Here is a 12,717-nt window from a genome sequence, read left to right on the forward strand (position 1 = left end):
CCCTTACTGGGGAGTGGCCACATGAGTGGTGGCAGTCATGGGACCTCTGGGCTTCTGGTGAGGGACACCCCCCCCCCCCCCCATCACCACCAGCTCCTCTCTTCTCTGGGCCACATGCATGATCATAAACCATTTAATTTCCTCATTGTGCTTCCATGTCAGCTGCAAGGCTAACAGGATCTGATAGGAACTAACCTGCATGTCCACCCATCAAGCCACCACCACCGGTAACACCACATTGAAAAGTGAGACGGGAGGCCCCAGGCCGCCCCCACAATTTCTGCTTTCCCTCCCTCATGTCCCACAGGTGGTGACCTGCGCATGACCCAGTTTTTCCGAGGTAATCTGGCTGGCTTGACCATCCGTTCTGGGAAGCTCACAGATAAGAAGGTGATTGACTGTCTGTATACCTGCAAAGAGGGGCTAGACCTGCACACCCCCGAAGACAGTGGCAGAGGTGTCAAGGTAACACAGGCACCCCCCCTGCCTGGCACCCCACTCCCCTGCACCCACAGCTTCCTTGACCTCAAGTGCAGAGGCCGCTGGCACAAGGGTTGATCTGTTTTTACTCTTAGCACCTCCAGCACCACACCCTAACTCTCCAGCTCTTTGGGCCCCCGTTCCCCAGTCATCCTGTAGTCCACTTCTGTCCTGACACTGACTGGGCACCAGGCCCCCCTGCCCACCAGACACCTGCTCCTCAGCTGCCAGTTACAAGCTTCCAGGCCTCTGGTATCCACACTTCCATCCAGCTTGGCTGCAAGTCCAGGATTCCCACAACCCCTCCCTACTTTCAGTTTCAATAATTTGCAGAACTGCTCAGAAAACCCCACAGAACACTTTGCTTATGGTTACTGGTTTATTGTAAGGGATGCAACTCAGGAACAAGCAGGTGGAAGAGATACTCAGGGCCTGGGGTGAGGGAAGTGCACAGGGCTTCCACCCGCCAGCACCTTGCTGTGTCTGCAAACCCAGAAGTTCTCCAGACCCTGTTGTTCGGGGGTTTGTAGAGATTCCATTATATAGGCATGATGGATCAAATCATTAACCTCTGGTGATCAATTAACAGTCTCCAACCTTTCTCCCTTCAAGGGTAGGACTGAAGGTCCACTCTCACCACATGGTTTGTTTCTCTAGCAACCAGTCCCCATCCAGAAACTATCTAGGGCTCCACCAAGAGTCACCTCATTAAGGTAAACTCTGGGGTGGTTGAAAGGGGCTTAATCAGGAATAACAAAGGATGCTTCTATCCCTCAGGAAATTGCAAGAGTTTTAGGAGGTCTGTGCCAGGGACAAAGACCAAACATTTTTTTTCTTCTTACATCACAGATCTGTTTGCACCTTCAATATTTACTTCATGTTGTGGGGTCATGGTAAATGGAATTCTACAAGCTTTTCTTCTCCTAAGTCACCAGTTCACATCAGTCCAAAGCTAATTCTCTTTGTCAGTGCGTTCATGGTTTCACCTCCTTGCAGACAGAACCTTACTCCTTTCCTGTCTGTTTTGGTGCCATTTCAGATCCAGGCCAACCCTAGTCAGTCGATGTTGACCTTGGAGGGAGAGGACGTGGGGGAGCTTGATAAGGCCATGCAGCACATTTCCTACCTTAATTCACGACAGTTCCCCACCCCAGGGATCCGAAGACTCAAAATCACCAGCACAGTCAAGTAGGTGCTGATTTGTTAGCAGTAAATCTTGTTTTTATTTGCTCAGTGACCCTTGAGAAGAAAATGTGTGCATTTAAGTTTTTTAGGACAAACCAGCCTCCCTTCTGTAAGCTTATGGTCACTCATTACCAGAAACTTTGAGTGATGTTTGGAAGCACATTCTGGGAGTGGCCAGCGTCTTGTCCCCCACGTGGTTATGGAATCCTGCCTGCGCCACCTCCGAGCACTCTCGTGTGGACTGAGTGTGTGTGTGTGTGTGTGTGTGTGTGTGTGTGTGTGTGTGTGTGTGTGTGTGCGTGTGTGTTGTGCTCAGTCACGTCCAACTCTTTGCCACCCCATGGACTGTGGCCTGCCAGGCTCCTCTGTCCATGGGATTCTCCAGGCAAGAATACTGGAGTGACCCTGTGACAGTTCCTCCTCCAGCAGTGTGGCCTGAGAAGCCGTCTCTTCGAGCCCTGACCCTCCCCTCCCCTTCCTTGTTGACAGGTGTTCTAACGAGGCCACCTGCATCTCCCTCCCCCCGGTGGACGGCTACGTGATGGTTTTGCAGCCAGAAGAGCCCAAGATCAGTCTGAGCGGCATCCACCATTTTGCTCGAGCGGCTTCTGAGTTTGAAAGCTCAGAGGGGGTCTTCCTCTTCCCCGAGCTTCGGATCATCAGCACCATCACGAGAGAAGTGGAGCCCGAAGGGGAAGGGGATGAGGACCCGACAGGTGATAGCCCAGAACGGCTGGCCCTGCCTCAGCTCGAAACTGTGCAGCTGAAACCCCACTGCGGCTGCCAGGGGAAAATCCCGGCCCGTTTCCTCTGTGATTTTGGAAACTTGAATGTTTCTGTGCTGTTTTGGGTTTGCTTCTAGAATCTGACTGTGGGCTGGAGCTCCTTCTGATGTTTGGAAACCCACTTATTGGGGTGGGGGTGGGGGTCCTTTGATCTTTTTCCAGCTTGATGTCAGAGTCTGGGATAGATATTGGGGGTTGAGAGGATGGAGACCAGGGCAGGGGATGTAGTTGGGGGATGCTCCTGCTGGCTGGCAGTCCCATCAGGACAAACCGCCCCCCATTCTCAGGCCTTCTGACTGTTCATTCAGTCCTCTTTAGACGCATAAAACACCCCCAATTCTTGAAAGTGACTTTCCCATACCTCCATCCATGGTCCCTAAAAGGGCTCTGTGAGTTTGAGGATGAGCAGGCGGGCCATTGCTATGACCCTCCTCCCCAGGCTCCGCGGCCTCTGATATTTCCGGTTGGGCTGTTTTTGCAGTTCAAGAGTCACTGGTGTCGGAGGAGATTGTGCACGACTTGGACACCTGTGAGGTCACAGTGGAGGGAGAAGAACTGAATGGAGAGCAGGAGAGCTTGGAGGTGGATGCGGCCCGCCTGCAGCAGAAGGGCATCGAAATGAGCAGCTCTGACGTGGGCGTGGTCTTCACAGGTGGGAAGAGTGACAGCTGGGAGCTGTCCTCCCAGCTCAAAACCTGGAAGGAGCCCTGGAGGGGGCGGGAAGGGAGTGTGTTGACTGGGCCGATGGCACAAGCCCTTCAGTAGGGGGAGATACCCTGCAGTTGGACAGCCAGGCATGGCTGAGTGCCTTGGGAACCGCCTGTGTTTGCCTGTGGCCTGTGTTCCTAACCTCCGCACTGCCGTCTCCTCCTCGCCCACAGGCGTTGACACCATGGCCAGCTATGAGGAGATCTTACACCTTCTGCGCTATCGGAACTGGCACACCAGGTCCTTGCTTGACCGCAAGTTCAAGCTTGTCTGCTCTGAGCTGAATGGTCGCTATGTCAGCAACGAGTTCCAGGTGGAGGTGAGAGCCGGGCTCTACAGAGAAAGGCCAGTGGCGTAGTGACTGAGCACTCCACTCACAACCCTGATGTTTGCAAATGCTGATTTCCAGGGCATTAGTAGGGGTCACTGTTGGGGTTCTTTGGGGGGCTGGGTCACCTTTTCCAATCGGGGGGCTACTCCAGGCTAGACCTGCACAGGTTTGGGGTGACAGGTTGTGTGTGAGGTGAGCTGGGATCTGGCACGGTGCCCCCTTCACAGTCCCCCTCAGCCCGAGACTTGGAGGGGCCTTGGAGGGCGGTGGTTGGGATCAAGTGGTGATTGATACCTTGGCCTGAGGAGCAAGGGTGTGTCTTGAGATTTGACACTGCTTTTGAAGGAGCAGTGCCCAGGAGCCAGAGGTTTTCTGCAGAGGCCTGGCCCTGCTGGGAGTGAATGCCCTGCCCAGGGCAGGACCGCCCTGCGAGGAACGTGGTCGTGGTGACTCCGGCCCGGGTGGCCAGGGGGCATGTGGCCCCTCTGCCATGTCTGGTGTCACTCAGAGCTTCCACATGGCCAACCCTATGGAGCACGCCATAGGGTGCCCCAGAGGAGTGAGCCAGAAGTTATTCTCAGCAGTTGAACACTTGCACTGTGACCCCACAGCCCCAGAATTAGACTCACAAGGCTGAAGAGTCCATGAGGGTATTCTTTGAGCCGAGGGTAGTGGATTTGAAAGATAAGAGAGCCTGTGATTTGTGCTGTTCCATGTGGCTGTGATTTTAAGAAAAGAGGGGCATGGTCTGTGCCCAGGCTTCTCAGATGACGGGGTAAAGGGCCATTGGTGGTGCTGGGCCTTTTCCTCCGGCCTGTTGTGAATAAATTATTTTATCAGGCACAATAAATATGAGTTATTACAAGAGCAGGCTTTTTCTTGGCTGTGTGACAACATCAGATCATTACAACACCCTCCTTGGCTTCTTCTGTCCTTTTCTCCGCCCGCCAGCACCCATCCAGGGCCCACTTTGGTGGTGCTGGTCAAGTGCATGTCCATTCCCCAGACACATCCAGGCTGCCTTTCCATTTCTGCAGGTGAATGTCATCCACACGGCCAACCCTATGGAGCACGCCAGCCACATAGCTGCCCAGCCACAGTTCGTCCATCCCGAGCACCGCTCCTTCATTGACCTCTCGGGTCACAACCTGGCCAACCCCCACCCGTTTGCAGGTAGGACTGTGCTGCCCTGCCCTGACTCCTGCTGTAAGCTCAGCACCCGCTTCCCCCCTGGCTCAGAACAGTCACTGGCCAGCCCAGCTTTTATTCCCCAAAACATAAAGAAACGAGTACAGACAACGCGGCAAGGGACCAAACCCCTGCACTGAGCCTTTTCTCAGAGGTCTGTCTGTTCTCTGGGGGCTGATGGAGCCAGCAGTAGGGAGGCCCAGGGCACACGGGCCCAGGACGGGTCCTGTCATCACAGCCGTCCTGTCTCCTCTCACCCCAGTCGTGCCCAGCACTGCCACCGTCGTCATCGTGGTGTGCGTCAGCTTCCTGGTTTTCATGATCATCCTGGGGGTGTTCCGGATCCGGGCCGCACACCAGAGAACCATGCGGGACCAGGACACTGGGAAAGAGAACGAGATGGACTGGGACGACTCCGCCCTGACCATCACCGTGAACCCCATGGAGGTAGGTGTGGGGCCCTGGGGAGGCTCACCACCCCCCCCCCGCCCACCAACCGCCGACGTTCCTGTGCTTTGTGTGGTCCTTACCACGACCCTGCCATTAAAGTGAGGCCTGTGGGGCCTGATATGGGTCCTGGTCACACTGTGGGTGGTGACCAGAGCTTTGTTTCCCTTTGTCTGCGGTGAGGCCCCTTCCAGCCTAGTCCAGCCCCTCTGGCCAGGTCGTGGGATGTGACTCCCAGCAGGGGCGGGGGCTGGATTCAGCACCTGGTCTGTTGGGTCGTCCCTTTGTCAGACGTACGAGGACCAGCATAGCAGTGAGGAGGAGGAGGAGGAGGAGGAAGAGGAGAGCGAGGACGGGGACGAGGAGGACGACATCACCAGCGCCGAGTCGGAAAGCAGTGAGGAGGATGAGGGGGAGCATGGGGACCCGCAGACCGCGAACCGGCAGCAGCAGCTGGAGTGGGACGACTCCACCCTCAGCTACTGAGCACCCCCCGTCCCCCACCACCCCGTCTTCCTTCCTGCTTCCGGAGACTCTGCTGCCATCGCTGCCCACCCCCAGGGTCCATGATGTACAAAGTCATTCTGGCCAGTAGGTCTGCAGACCCTCCCCGCCGCCAATCTCCGCCCTGCTTGGTGTGTAGGCCCGTAGGCTCCCTCCCCCGCTACCCGCCTTCCTCCCGCTCGCCGGATCGCTCTTAAGTTATGTGAGGAGCTGATGCTCACTCAACTCCAGAAAAGCTGCAGTGACTGGACTCCTTGACAGAGGGTTAGAATTGCTCACTCCCACCTGGTAATCCTTTCTTCTTTTTTTTAAAGTTTTTATTTTTCCACACTAGTGCATGTATAAAATGGCAGAATGGGGCTAATATGTAGATGATAAACTGACTTTTTAATATTTTGTAAATAAATTGGGATTCCTCGTGTCTTTTGTGCTAGTGTAACCCAGGGCTGGGTGCAAAGTGAAGTGGAGACACTGAGCGTGGGAGGGACCAAGACCCCCCTGACCCGCACCCCCCACCCCCACCCAGGACCAGGAGAGCCAGGCACAGAACTGTGCCTGCTGCCTGGCAGGCGGGGACCGGGCCAGGGACCCCTCTTCAGAGGCTGGAAAAGGTCAGGTCTTTTCTTTGGGATTCTACCCATTTCTGATTTGGCAGAGGGCTGAGGGGAGCCGGGGTCCCTGGCTGTGTGTACGCGCTTCTCTGAGGACCAGCAGCTCACACAGGTGCAGCTTGGGGTCCGTACCGAATAGATGTAGTTTTCCTTGCTGGTGAGAGTGCATGTTGACCGTCCAGATGGTGCAGACCCTCTAACCGCTTGGTTTGGAGACAGCAACAGGCCTGGGGGAATCCATACTCAGAACCTTGCTGAAATGACGCCCAGTGGCCGGAGGGCAGCACTCCATTCCCAAGCAGCTGCTGTGCCCCCTCCTCCCAGAGCCCGCCCCCGGGATACAACCCACGCCCAGGAGGTGGTGAAAGGAGAGAACAGCAGTCAGGAGCTAAAACCCCCACAGCACTTGGTTTTTAATGTACATGTAAAATTTTAGATTTCTAAAACCGGGGGAAAATAATTTTGAACACTACGCTGTGATCATAACTGCTAGTCTCGAGGACACTGCCAGCTGTCCCGTGTCACGTGTGGCCACCCCTCCATGTACTGTCACTGTAGCTGCTCTGTTTAGACCGTGGGTAGACGCTAATGCGGAGACAGGACCGTTCTCGCGCTGTCTGTAGCGGCCGTGGTACCACTTTTCAGATGTGTATATTGACAATAGGTCAGAAAGTGTATACATACAATAAAGTCTGGTTCTAACTCCAGCAGGAGAGCGGCTTTTTGTTGGTTTCATTTTCATTTGAATCGTACATTCCCTTGGTTTCTTTCTGAGCCAAGAACATAACATACAAAGGCTTTTATTTCTTTTAATTTGTTTTTACCTCTCACTTCAAGGTTTCAGACTACTGGTCTGAACCTTCATCAGTTATGTCGAACTCACCTTCCACATACAGAAACATCAAATGGTTTTTTAAAAAAAACATAGAAAATATTCTTTTCGCTGGGCACACAGGCCATGTACCCAAACCAAACATTGCTGTGTATACACAGTGTGCTGTCCATGCCAGGAAGCACAGACTCGTTTAAATAAATAAACAGACAGATGTACACTCAGCTTTTCCTATTCCCAGATAGGTGAGGTGGGTCTGATGAATTCAGCACTTAGTTGGGAACCAGGGTCTGGTCAGCAGAGCTCTATGGGTGGCATGGATTGCTACGGCTGGTGCCACTCAGCCACTTCTAATGAACAGAGAAACAAACTAGTCCCCCGGGCTCTTCTGGAAGCTGTGCGCTTGGGCTGTTGAGAGGGCAGTTACCTCTGGCACTGCTGAGCCTTGCAAGGCCTTTGAGAGGTAAGTGGTGTCGCCCTGTGGGTCCCCAGTAGGCTGCTGATTCCATTACCCCCACCCATGGGTTGCTGGAAACCCAGATTCTCAGCCGTGTCTTCAGAGTTGGCTCCAGAAGGCCGACAGAGGCCCAGAGACCTGCGTTCCTGGAGCTCCTCATATACCCAAGGCTGAGCCTGAATCGTTCTCTGGCTAACTACTGTCTGAGGAAAAGATGCCCCCACACCCCTGACTCATGCCTCTGCTACCTAGGTCCTCAGAAGAGAGTCTCAACAGTGAGTGTTTCGGAGAGAAGATAGGTCTTTCACTACCTAAAACCTGCTTCAGGGGGAGGGAGGTTACACACAATTGCACAATTGCACCTGCTCGCCTCTTGATCCATGACCAGGGTGAGCTCAGTGAAGCTCCCGTCTTTCTGATGTGGCTTGAGAACCAGTGTGCGCTCTACCTGATGGGGGCTGGGGCTATTCCCCCCCCCCCCCCTTACCCGGAGCTATAGAGGTCAGTAAGTAGTTGGGCTACTTTTTTTTTTCTTACCCGCAAACAAAATCGCTTTACAGCAGAGATGAGAATTCCCGTAACCAGAAGTACCCTCCCTGAATGCGGAGGGCACCCAGGCTGCCTCTGGGAGCTGCCCAGAACTCAGTCAATGGAGAGCACACAGGTGGAGGTGGTGAGCAGGCATGGGCGCCCTGTCTGGACCGCCAGGCACGGACACATGTGCAGCGCAGTGGGAGCCTGGGGAGGAGGCAGCCCCCGTGCAGGAGAGAGGAGTCTTGGCTGGCTCCAGATCCACCAGCTGGAAGACTTGAGGTTACAGACCCTCGGCAAGATGCAGCCTGAGGTGTGCGGCTCACAGTGTCTTCCCATCAAAGCCCAAGGCTCTGACGGACACAAGGAGGACAGCGCCCCGCCCCCACTCTAGGGTGCATTTCTATGTATGGCTGTTCAGTTCCTGAAACATTTCAAGTCATAAATAAATAACCAGTGTAAACAAAAGGCAGTCGTGTAGGTTCTTTCCCAAGGATGCAGTCCAGCCTTTTGGCCCTGGAGGGTGGCTGAGGGTGCTCGGCTCCCAAGACTGACAGTTTGCTCGTCTCCGGGCGCAGGGCTGGGAGGGGCTATTATTGCCTGTTATCTTTGGACACGTTGTGGGCCAGCCAGTTCACTTTGGTTTTCCAGCTCTCCCGGAGGGCTTCATTAAACTTCACTCGGAAGTGCTTCAGAGCCTCCTCCTCTGTTTTCCCCAATGCCAGAGAATCCTGGGGCAAAACCGAAGGAGTGGGTATCCCCCTGAGGGGCTGGACCCTGCTCAACAGGAACCCCTGTCCCCCTGCACCTCTGCCCTTTCTGGGCAGGTAACACCCCCTCCTCACAGAGGAGTCAGGAGAGCACCCCCAATATCTCCCCGGGGAAGAGGTTCTTCCTTCTGACCCCAAACCAAGGCAGCCCCCCCAACCCATCCTCAAAATAAGATGTCAGCTTGTGCCAGGAGGTCTTGGCCCCAAAGCCCCAGGTGGACAGAGGACCTGGCCTTTTCCACTGGAAGCTGGCCAGGGAAGGAAGCAGGGGAGCAGCTTCGTCCCAGGAACTGGGCACCAAAGAGAACACCAGGCAGGAGCTGTGGCCCCACCGCCCTTCACTCCCCACCCGAGTCACAAACTGAAAAGACACAGGAAGGAAAAATATCTTTTAACCACAGAGGGAACCCTCCCATGCAAGTAGAAACACCCTCAGCCTGTGGAGGACGGGCAGGCGGGCCAAAGGAGGTACCGGCAGAACACATGCTAATGCTGTCTGCTTCCTGCCACATCTGGGTCCCAGGTCAATGGGCCTTGTGGGTCCATCACACCTGGGGGTTGGGGGGCCTCAGGAAGTCTGGGGCTCCCTGGTCTCCTGACCGCTGGGGCCCTGCCCTGGCCTTTACCTTGAGATACTGGATGTCTTTGGAGCAACTGAGCTCAGGCAGGCCTGCCGCCCGCATCAGGGCAAAGAGGTGGAGGAAAAGGAGCCCATGGCGCCGCAGGATGGTGTAGGCCCGCTCACAGTAGCCCCGGAACCTGCGGGGAGAGGCCGGGGAGGGGGCTTTGGGTCCTTCTGGCCACTTCCACCCCAGCCAGCCAGCCAGCCAGCCAGCCAGCCAGCAGGCCCACCCTTGCCCTGGAAAGAGCCATGTACACAAAGCCCCAGCTTCCTCTAACCCACTCCCAGCACTGTCCCCTCCAGGGGTGATCTGAGAGCTGAGGCCCACCATCCCTGCACTCCGCCTGGGCCCCCTAGCACCACGGGGCATCTAGGGGGTCTGAGGCACTCCCACCTTTCAAACTTCTCACTATTATTTGTCTTCCCCTGCTGGATCACGTGGACAAAGTCATAGGTGAGGATGAACGGGACCCGTTCACGGTTGATTCCAAACTTGGTCTTGAAATTCCCCAGAAAGTGGCCGAAATCAATGTGGAACAGCTGAGGGGAGGGGAGAGCAAAGACTGAAAAGGAGTCAGAAAGGAAGGTGCCTGGCCCAGAGGAGCTGGGAGGGCTTGGAGGGGGTTCTGCCAGTAGCTCCATGCAGAGCAGAAAGGCCAGGGCCTGGGGCCGGCCAACAGGCACCCACCTGCCCGTTCTCTCGGATCATGATGTTGTCACTATGGCGATCGCCAATGCCCAGCACATAGGTGGCCACACAGTAGCCAGCACAGGAGAGGGTGAACTCCTCAATGGCTCGATCCAGGGCCTCCCTGGGGGGTGGGGAAGGAAACCATGGCCACGCCACTTTGCAGTTTCTTCTAAGTCCTTGTCCCCTTCCCTCTACTCTGGCCTTGTGACTTGCTTGCACTAATGGAACATGGAGGAAGTGATGCTGGGCTCATTCTGGAGCCATGTCCTTAAGGCACCTTACGGCTCCCGAACCTTCCTCACTGCCACAGAGGGAAGCTAAGGCAAGAAAAAAAGGCCATGTGGAGAAAGGCCCCAGATGCGCCCCCCTCCGGGCAGATCAAGCTACCTGATGAGCTCAGCTGCCGGAGAGATTCCAGCAGAAGAACCACTCAGCCGAGCCAGCTCAAGTTGCAGATCTGTGATTTAAAGGCTCCTAAAGTTTGGAGGGGGCAACACTTCCCAGGTGGTGCTAGAGGTAAAGAAACTGCCAGCCAATGCAGGAGACATAAGATCCCCAGGTTGGGAAGATCCCTGGAGAAGAGTATGGCAATCCACTCCAGTATTCTCGCCTGGAGAATCGCATGGACAGAGGAGCCTGGTGCAGACATGACTGAAGCGACTTGGCAGCGGCAGCTGCAAAGTTCAGGGTGGTTCTTACATGGCTACTGCTGTGTAACCTATAGGTTACTACTAACCTATACCTATGAGAACAGAGACCTGCCCCACCCCTCAACAGTTTCTATGGGATGGTCCTCGGCTGAGCAAGAAGCTCCAGAGACTGTCACAGGCCCTTCTCCTTGCCTTTGACTCCCAAACTCCACTCCTTGGGAAGGAGAGGCTGTCTGTCCTGAGGGCCCAAAACCTACCCAGGGTTCTTGGACTTGAGCCAGTTGAGCAGAGCATCCTTATTGAAGGCGGCCGTGGCCGCCATGTTGCTCTTGTTCAGCTGGATGTTGGCAATGGTGTCCGAGTGAAGCACCACCTCAATGAGGCCTGTGCGGTCCCCAGTGGAGAGGCAGCCGTAGGGGGTCATCCTAGCCGGGTGGGAGGAGGGGCAGGCAGACATAGTGGTCAAGGGCTGTCCCAAGGGCTGCTTGACCCTGAGGAGCTTAACCCACAAAAGTCAAAGGAGATGCTACTCAAGTTGCTGAAAAAGAGAAGGTGCTGGGGAGGAGCCCTTGACTCCCAGGGCTCCAGGGAAAGTTCATTAGACAGGTCATACCAGAACCCAAGATGCAGAGAGGAAAAGTCAGCACTTTGGCCAAGTCCATGTTTGTTCAAAATGAAAAATCCCAGTGACTGGATGGAGAAGATGGAGCAAAAAGCCAGGGATGCTGGGGGCAAAGGAAACCATAGAGAGAGACAGGTGCCAAGGGCCAGGGTTGGCATTCTCTATCCTCATCCTACGGCCCTATTGCCTCCCTGACCCCGAGTTTTAAACTTGTCCTTCTGGGTGGTTCAGTGGTAAAGAATCCACCTATCAATGCAGGAGACAGGGGTTCAATCCCTGGGTCAGGAAGATCCCCTAAAGGGGGAAATGGCAACCCATTCCAGTATTCTTGCCTGGAAATCCCATGGACAGAGGAGCCTGGTGGGCTACGGGGTCACAAAAGAGTTGAACATGACTTAGTGACTAAACAAAAACAGCAAAATTCTTCTTAGACCAGCCAGTCTTATTTCAGGTTGAGGCAGTCATGTCAGCTTTGACAGGGGACCCCGGCAACAGGATACAGTCCTAGGCCTGGCACGGGCACACGTGGATGACCGGAAGGCCTCTCACCTCAGGTCCAAGCCTTCCTGCTTCCACAGAATGTCCATGAGCTGGATCATCTGCAGGGTCAGCATGTCCTGGCGGAGGTCTGCACAGTTGCCCCGGGGAGGAACAGCATGAGTTTCCAGTGGGTTCACCAATCCCAGCCATGCCCAGGCCCCCGAGTCCCAGGACTCTGTCTTTTCCTCAGCTCACCTTCCAGGAGTCCTCCGCCCCCAGCAGGGTCCCCCTCCCCACCCAGGGCAGCATGGCAGGGTGTGTGGAAGCCTTGGCCTCCCGGGTCCTCCCTGGGGCCCACCTGCTTACCATCCCCATTCTTAAAGATGATGCCCACAGCGCCATCGCTCCCTGCCTCCTCGTTGCTGTACATGACCCACAGGGGCTTCATCTTGGAGTCCATGAAGGTGCACTGCTCCACGCTGCGGGGCAGACACAGTCAGCAGCGGGCCCTCCCCAAGGCCTGGGGCTGGGGGAGGGGAGGCCCTGGCTGGGGCCTGGGACTTACCAGACTTCAGCCAGCAGGGTGCTGGGGTCGAGTGGGGACTGCAAGTGGGACAGGGCCTCCAGGTAGGTCTCCTGGCGCATGCACAGGTGCATCAGCTCCTTGGTCTGGGGCTTGGTGGTCTTCTGGGAGCTCACTTTGACGACATCATTCAGGGCCTTCAGTTTGCTCAGTGCTTCCCCCTGGCCGGGAGGATGGGAGGGTGTCGTGGGTGGACTGGGAGGAGCAGGCTCCGTGCCCCTGCTGGGCCCACCGGGTTCT

The 12,717-nt window shown here is 55.6% G+C and overlaps 2 protein-coding genes across 7 annotated transcripts in view; one reads left to right on the forward strand and one right to left on the reverse strand.

Annotated features, from left to right (window-relative positions):
• The window catches only part of CLSTN1 (calsyntenin 1), a 74,730-nt gene extending 67,784 nt beyond the window's left edge, over nt 1-6,946 (forward strand). For all 4 annotated transcript variants that reach the window (XM_061160458.1, XM_061160454.1, XM_061160455.1 and 1 more), the window contains 8 exons: nt 308-465; nt 1,520-1,668; nt 2,155-2,381; nt 2,932-3,102; nt 3,332-3,477; nt 4,527-4,662; nt 4,940-5,124; nt 5,416-6,946. In XM_061160458.1, the coding sequence (XP_061016441.1) occupies nt 308-465; nt 1,520-1,668; nt 2,155-2,381; nt 2,932-3,102; nt 3,332-3,477; nt 4,527-4,662; nt 4,940-5,124; nt 5,416-5,610 (1,367 nt within the window). In that variant the 3' untranslated portion in view covers nt 5,611-6,946. The remainder of the gene's footprint in view (nt 1-307; nt 466-1,519; nt 1,669-2,154; nt 2,382-2,931; nt 3,103-3,331; nt 3,478-4,526; nt 4,663-4,939; nt 5,125-5,415) is intronic.
• An 88-nt stretch (nt 6,947-7,034) lies between these two features.
• PIK3CD (phosphatidylinositol-4,5-bisphosphate 3-kinase catalytic subunit delta) overlaps nt 7,035-12,717 on the reverse strand; it is a 61,587-nt gene continuing 55,904 nt past the window's right edge. For all 3 annotated transcript variants that reach the window (XM_061160453.1, XM_061160451.1, XM_061160452.1), the window contains exons 16-23: nt 12,460-12,638; nt 12,261-12,373; nt 11,964-12,042; nt 11,050-11,217; nt 10,140-10,263; nt 9,846-9,991; nt 9,456-9,588; nt 7,035-8,790 (exon numbers count right to left, since the gene is read on the reverse strand). In XM_061160453.1, coding sequence (XP_061016436.1) covers nt 8,653-8,790; nt 9,456-9,588; nt 9,846-9,991; nt 10,140-10,263; nt 11,050-11,217; nt 11,964-12,042; nt 12,261-12,373; nt 12,460-12,638 — 1,080 coding nt within the window. In that variant the 3' untranslated portion in view covers nt 7,035-8,652. The remainder of the gene's footprint in view (nt 8,791-9,455; nt 9,589-9,845; nt 9,992-10,139; nt 10,264-11,049; nt 11,218-11,963; nt 12,043-12,260; nt 12,374-12,459; nt 12,639-12,717) is intronic.

This window comes from Dama dama, chromosome 14 (genome assembly GCF_033118175.1).
Source record: "Dama dama isolate Ldn47 chromosome 14, ASM3311817v1, whole genome shotgun sequence".
In the NCBI taxonomy this organism is placed as follows: Eukaryota; Metazoa; Chordata; class Mammalia; order Artiodactyla; family Cervidae; genus Dama; species Dama dama.